The 6170-nt window shown below is 42.6% G+C and overlaps 1 protein-coding gene across 1 annotated transcript; it reads right to left on the bottom strand.

Annotated features, from left to right (window-relative positions):
* Window positions 1-217: 217 nt before the first annotated feature.
* On the bottom strand, window positions 218-2693 carry LOC123038770 (alpha-terpineol synthase, chloroplastic). The gene is made up of 7 exons (XM_044462245.1): window positions 2517-2693; window positions 2152-2410; window positions 1556-1907; window positions 1237-1455; window positions 964-1102; window positions 622-876; window positions 218-520 (listed from the first exon to the last, which is right to left on the bottom strand). The coding sequence occupies exons 1-7, from the start codon at window positions 2691-2693 to the stop codon at window positions 218-220; spliced, it is 1704 nt and encodes a 567-aa protein (XP_044318180.1).
* Window positions 2694-6170: the final 3477 nt, after the last annotated feature.

Here is a 6170-nt window from a genome sequence, read left to right as displayed (position 1 = left end):
CTAACGCAAGCGCTTCCAACCTCGTTTCACAACAACAGGTCACATCTTGTTATGGAGTAAATTAAGCTCGATACTAAGCACTGTAAATCAAGACCACCCAATGGTAATTAATCAACCAGCTAGTGTTGGTTCTAGAGTTTTAGTAGTACAACAGAGAATCAGAATCAATACCTACAAGCCTATATGACATCTTTCTAAGATGTGTCTCCCACCCCATTTAATGTATCTCAATCTTGATAGAGTCCAAGAACAACTCGCTAATTTTCTTTTTATTCTGACCATCCGGCGCACCAAAACCATCCCCGCCTTGGTAAACACAATGTGAGATTCTAGCCAAATTCACACAAGTCTTGCCAAAAGATCTAGAAAATTGGCAGTGTTTGAATGCATCTTCGTTAATCGACTTCCAGGCTTCCATAGTAAGGTCTTCCATGGCTTCGCGCGACTCTTGCTCACTGGAGCTGTTCTCCGACATGTGAATTGCTATTGATGATGGTGCATCCCCTCGCTCCAGCTCGGCCTGTTATACATATTTTCACAACATAAGAGACCTCTCATAAAGATTCAACTTCGGTGATTGAAACAGTAAGGGGCAAAACAACCCGGATAAATTTTCCTTACAGAGTGGGTTGCAGAGTCGTTGCAGAGGCGAAGAACTAACGACGCAGACAGAACTAATTTAGGGTAGCTTCCAGCTATAGCAAGAGACATTGGGGTGAGCTTTTCATCCATGGGGAGCAGGGGAAACGAGTGTTGCAGCAACAGTGGAGCAGAGGCTGAAATTGATCCATTGTCCAGATACTCTCGCAGTGTTGGTCTGTGGTTTCCATGGTGCCACTTTGCCTCCACCAGGAAAGACTCCGCCATGTGTCGCCACTGCAAAATCATGCAGAATTTTTTATGGGGTTCCTTGTGAAAACAATTTATATCCTATGAGTACGTTAATTGTGTATATGAACTTACCGCTTTCTGAAGAACATGACGAGCGTCGCAACCATGTTGTTCCAACACATTTTCAGCCACCTCAGCGGATGTGTTGTACATCACAGAATAGAGTGCTTGCATGTATTCGGGGAGTCTTTCACTAGGTCTTTCTTCCCACCTGAAATTATTTATTAATTTTAGATAATGGAAAAGCTTCATTTAATATGAAACTAACGTGTCATATATATGTTACACATGCCTAGGACAATATATTACTTGAATTGTTAGAGGTGCACCACTGCATAAAGTTACCTTCCAATGGCGTCGGTGAAGAGAACAAGTTCATCTAGAGTTCCATACACATCATAAACATCATCTAAGTGAACTATTAGATTGGCGACTTTAGCAAGGACTTCTCGACATGCTCCATTGTTTGGCTCCCAAATAATTCCATTTGCGTAATGGAAGCACTCCATGAGACGATCCCTGGCGAACCCCAATTTTTCACTAAGGGCAGTCCCCTTCCACCACCTACAGTTAATTAGGTCAATTTTCATATCTTAAAAATCGATCAACTATGTGAACTAATTAGCAGGCTAATTTAAATGTACGTTTCTTCATGCTCAATTACCTTGCCAGTCTCGCGAGTTCTTCCTGATGCACTCTTTGCACATTGTTGAAGTCCGTCGTTGCAAATCTAACAAGCAACGGGTCGGAATTGCTCTCATCTCTAGCATAGTGATCTATGAACCATCTTGCTTCTAGTCTAGGAGACCTCCGGTGCAATGGAAGGTCCAAAGAACGAACGACACTGCCCCGTAAGTGGTGATCCATGTATGGCAAGAGCTTTATGAGAGCTTTTTTAGAAAATGCTCTTGCCTCGTCCAATATTTCCTCGCCTCCGAACGCAAGGTATGAAGCCTCGTAGAGTGAGAGGAGCCCTCTGACATCATCTGATCCGCGCTTGAGATTTTCCAGAGATTCTTTATGCATTGTTACAATGAAACGTGTCAATTAAGTATACAAAACCGTGCCATACACGCAATTCAAAGTTTCAACTGTGACTGAATCTGGATTGGACCATGCACCTAGTTTAATTTCCAAAATTTTGGCCGTAGTTTTAGGTTCCTTTCTTACATCATCTAAGATTCTGTTTTTCATATTTCAAACTCCCTTCGATGTAAAACAAGTGTCGCAGTTTTGAAAAGAGAGTATTTTACTAGGTACCTGGACAGAAGTACGCTGGGAAGCGAGCGTCCCTGAGCAACCTGAACCTCAAGGCCGCGGAAGCAACATCACCATCATCCCAGCTGCACCGGTGAGGCTTTTGGTGGACGGAGCTGAGGATACCAATTATCTCCTCCTCAAAATGGTAGGCGATGCCGAGCCGTTGCACCGTGTCGACAAGCCCGAGCTTTGCAGCTTGGTGGTCGTCTCGGCTCGCCGCCACCAGCCGCTCCCTCACGCCGGCCTTCAACTTATCGACCTGTGACATCATCCATGCATGCACGGAATAAATTCCATGAGTAATTCATCAACTTTACGTACTACTTGCCGGTTGAAAATACGATATGTTCAGCTGATAAATTTACTTGATCTGCCTGTCCCCCATTGTTGGGCGAGAGCTGCAGGAGGGAGTCGTAATCCCAGGAGCTGGGAGCGTAGTTGGCAGACCGCCGAGCGTCTGCCGAGCAGCGCACCGTTGCCGGCGACGACGTTCGGAAGCATGTGCTTGCGGTGGCCATTGTTTGCTGTAATTGCCACGCCATGGTGCTGCGGGCTGCAATCTAGCTAGCTTTTGATTGGTGCGTAGCAGTGGAGTACAACTTGGCACTTGGCAACGAGGTTAGTACTTCTAAACTTACTGCTGCTTGTTGTTTGAGAGCAGGCAGAATACGTGCCAATTTATACACGAGCTACGACCTAGCTCAGCCCGCATGAAAATCGTGGGACATGACGCATTCCGAATTGGTAGTACTATTTCTTTTCCGACACATATTTTTGCGGTGACAATAGATGAGAATATCTGTTCAGACACTTCTTCTGGAGGCTTTTCTTTTACCTAGATATCCAGCGAACGTAAGATTTTTAGGCTTGACAAAATGAACGTTTTTCATGGCCAGTTGTGTTCGTCCAGAATGACAATTTAGATGATGAGCATGGCAAATCCGGCTCATATCATTTTTTTGCCAGAAAATATGCGTGTTTGCAAACTAATTCGACCATCCTTGCACCAATACGAATTACTATGGAGAACATTTAATTTGCCATCGCTGAAAATCTGACTTTCCTGCTTTTAGAAAAATTCCATACAAGCCACTGAGAACTTACCGGCATGCTCCATCTTCAACTTCCCGATGAATTGTTCCTTTTCAACCTGTCCCCCACCCCAATGTCCAATGGCCTACCGTTGTAATCTGCTGTGGTGCCCCGCAAGCCTCGTGGCCCTACCCTGCCTGAGGCGTGTCCTCTGAGCATCCATCTATACCGCCGTGAGAGCTATGTCTCGCATATATTCTCGGTTATAGTGAGACGATAGCTTCCCTAGCATCGAGTGTGGAAGCTCCTCTCGCTGAAGGTGCTTGCATATGGGACGGCCCATCAGTGTAGGTTCGCTGATGCCGCTAGCGCGCTACAGGTTTGGTCCTTATAGGTTTTCTCCAGTTTATTTTCTATTCTTTGTTTTTCTTTTTTTCATTGTTTGGTTTTTTCTTATTTCTACTCCAGTTTTCTTTGCTATTCTTTTTTCATCATTATACTTATCATTTTATGTTTTCTTCCTTTTTCTTTGAGTTTTGTTTGTTTCTTTCATGATTTTTATCGGCTTTGTTTCTTTCTTTCTCATTCTGCTTTTTTTGGTTTTTGTTTTTTCTTAGTTTCAATGCTGTTTTTGTTTGTCTTTGTTTCTTTATCGCTTTTCACTGTTTTTCCGTTCATTTTGCACTTGTTTCTTCAGTTTCCTTTTTTCTTTAGTTTCTTTTTTTCTTTTTTGACTTTCATTTTTTCCTTGTTATTTGTTCTTTTGGTTTTCATTCTACATTTTTCTTATACGTCAAGATCATATTTCTAATACACATTTAGCATTTTTGAAGTACAGGTTTAATAGTTTTTTAATACATGGTCAATATGTTTTATTACATTTTTTCAATTCTTGTTTAATGTTTTTCAAATATAAGATTAACATTCTTTGAATGCTAAAAATATTTCTATACACATTTAAAACATTTTCAAATGCTTGATTAAAGTTTCAGATACAAAATTATTATTTTTAATGCATGATCAACATTTTTTCTACACACAATATTCAGAAGTATAAACGAAAGTAAAAAATGAAATACAAAAGCATGAAAAAGACAAAGAAATGAAGCCTTGGCCTCCAGCACTCCTGGGCCGGCCCATCTGGCGCTCCCGCGACCAGGCTTGCCCCAGACACAAGACTTCACTACGTCTCACTATAAGCAAGGCAGAGGGGCACCCCTACCCCTCACAATTCTGCCACCCACAACCTCCTCACAACCCTGCACTCGAACCCGTCAAACCCCTGATTTGCCTCCACACATGACACCATGGCTAGACACATCATCGCCGACCTGACTAGGCCTGGTCAGGATGACACGGGCGGCGTCCACGTCTCGGCCTTGGGCGCCGCCTCTTCTATGCGGCAAAATCAGCTGAACCAACATATAAATTTCAGTTGCTTGATTTTTAGCGGATGTGATAAACAAGTGGTTCGTGCTAGACTTGAGGCTCACATGCATCCGTGTCAAACAAACAAAGAACGTTCCATTTCCATTGTGGACTAGCCTCGTTCTATGCATGGATTGTCGTTCACTCGTTGAGTTGTCCGGTCTCTTGGACAAACGCGAGCCACTTATACACAATTAACTCGGCCCTTTCCATTAGTTCCATTATATGTGGACTCTCGCACGTACGTACACGCGTACTCTCGACTATTCAACATAGAGCGATTGCACGCCATGCACGTACAATCGTCCTTGCCTTGACTCGTCTCTTCAATGTCCAGCGGCAATCTCGATCATCACTCATCTGAAGGACAATGATAGCTGATATGCACAGCTAGCTAGTGCACGAGGCAAGGTTGGCCGTCAGTACCGATCACTATTAGAACACGAGGCAGGAGTTGCAACGGGCCTCCAACCATATTGTATCGTTCGATCGTGTACTTTCTTATGTTGCTTTATAGAACAGAGCAAAAGCCTTTCAGGAGGAGATGAAGGATTTCTCTCGGATCATAAGGATTTGGTGTGCTTCATACGAGTACAATTGGGTAATTGCGAATTCAAATTGCTAGCTACTCTCTCACGGTACACTAGCAGTTGGCCGATCATGTGTTGCTATCCGGTCATTGAGCCAAGGGCCTATGTAGCCTTGCTTGTGATGTACCATCAGTTCAAATTACTACTCTGCTATGTGGGATGCCATATTGTTTATGTTGTATATCTGTTTTGACGCTAAATGTAATTTTTGTGAATTTATTAATTTTCTATTTGTTGATCCAATTTTCTATGTGCTGCTATCACTAGCATATTGGTGTATTAATTTTCCAGTGTTGATCCTATGTTAATATGCTATGTCACTAGAGTCTTTCTTTGCTTAGGAGATATTTCAGTATTGGATCATCATAATCCTAGTTGTTGTTACAGTTTCCTTGATTCATCATCATTACTATCTAGGAAGTTTGTGACATAGTAACTTCAACTGATATGTATCATGTGTTTGTGTTGTGCAAGAGTCATAGACATGGGGTATATAATATATCTAGCTAAGCTAGCACATGATACACAATTAACTCTCGGCGACTATTCAACTTAGTGCGATTGCACGCCATGCTCGTACCATCGGCGTTGCCTTGACTCGTCCTTTGACTGTCCGGCGGCAATCTCGATCGTGACTCGTCTGAAGGACATGACTATGATCATTGATATGCATAGCTAGCTAACGGACAAGCTAAGCTTGGCCTTCAGTACCGATCATTGTTACTCCCTCCGTCCGATAATATAAGTGTGTTTTTTACACTACGAGTGTAAAAAATGCTTACTTTGTTATGTTGCTTTAATATAAAGCGAAGCGAAAGCCTGTTAATTACGAAAAGTTGTCAATTTCCTCTAGTGTCCCGATGAATGGTCTTGACGTACCAATATCATTTTCTGTCTCGATCTTCACTGTTGCCTGATTATGAAAGGATACTCTTCTGAGTCCTCTATTCCACATGTGCCAACAGAAAC

The sequence above is a fragment of the Triticum aestivum genome, chromosome 2B, assembly GCF_018294505.1.
Source record: "Triticum aestivum cultivar Chinese Spring chromosome 2B, IWGSC CS RefSeq v2.1, whole genome shotgun sequence".
NCBI classification, from domain to species: domain Eukaryota; kingdom Viridiplantae; phylum Streptophyta; class Magnoliopsida; order Poales; family Poaceae; genus Triticum; species Triticum aestivum.
The sequence above is the reverse complement of the archived record's forward strand: the minus strand, read 5'-3'. Positions and strand labels throughout refer to the sequence as shown.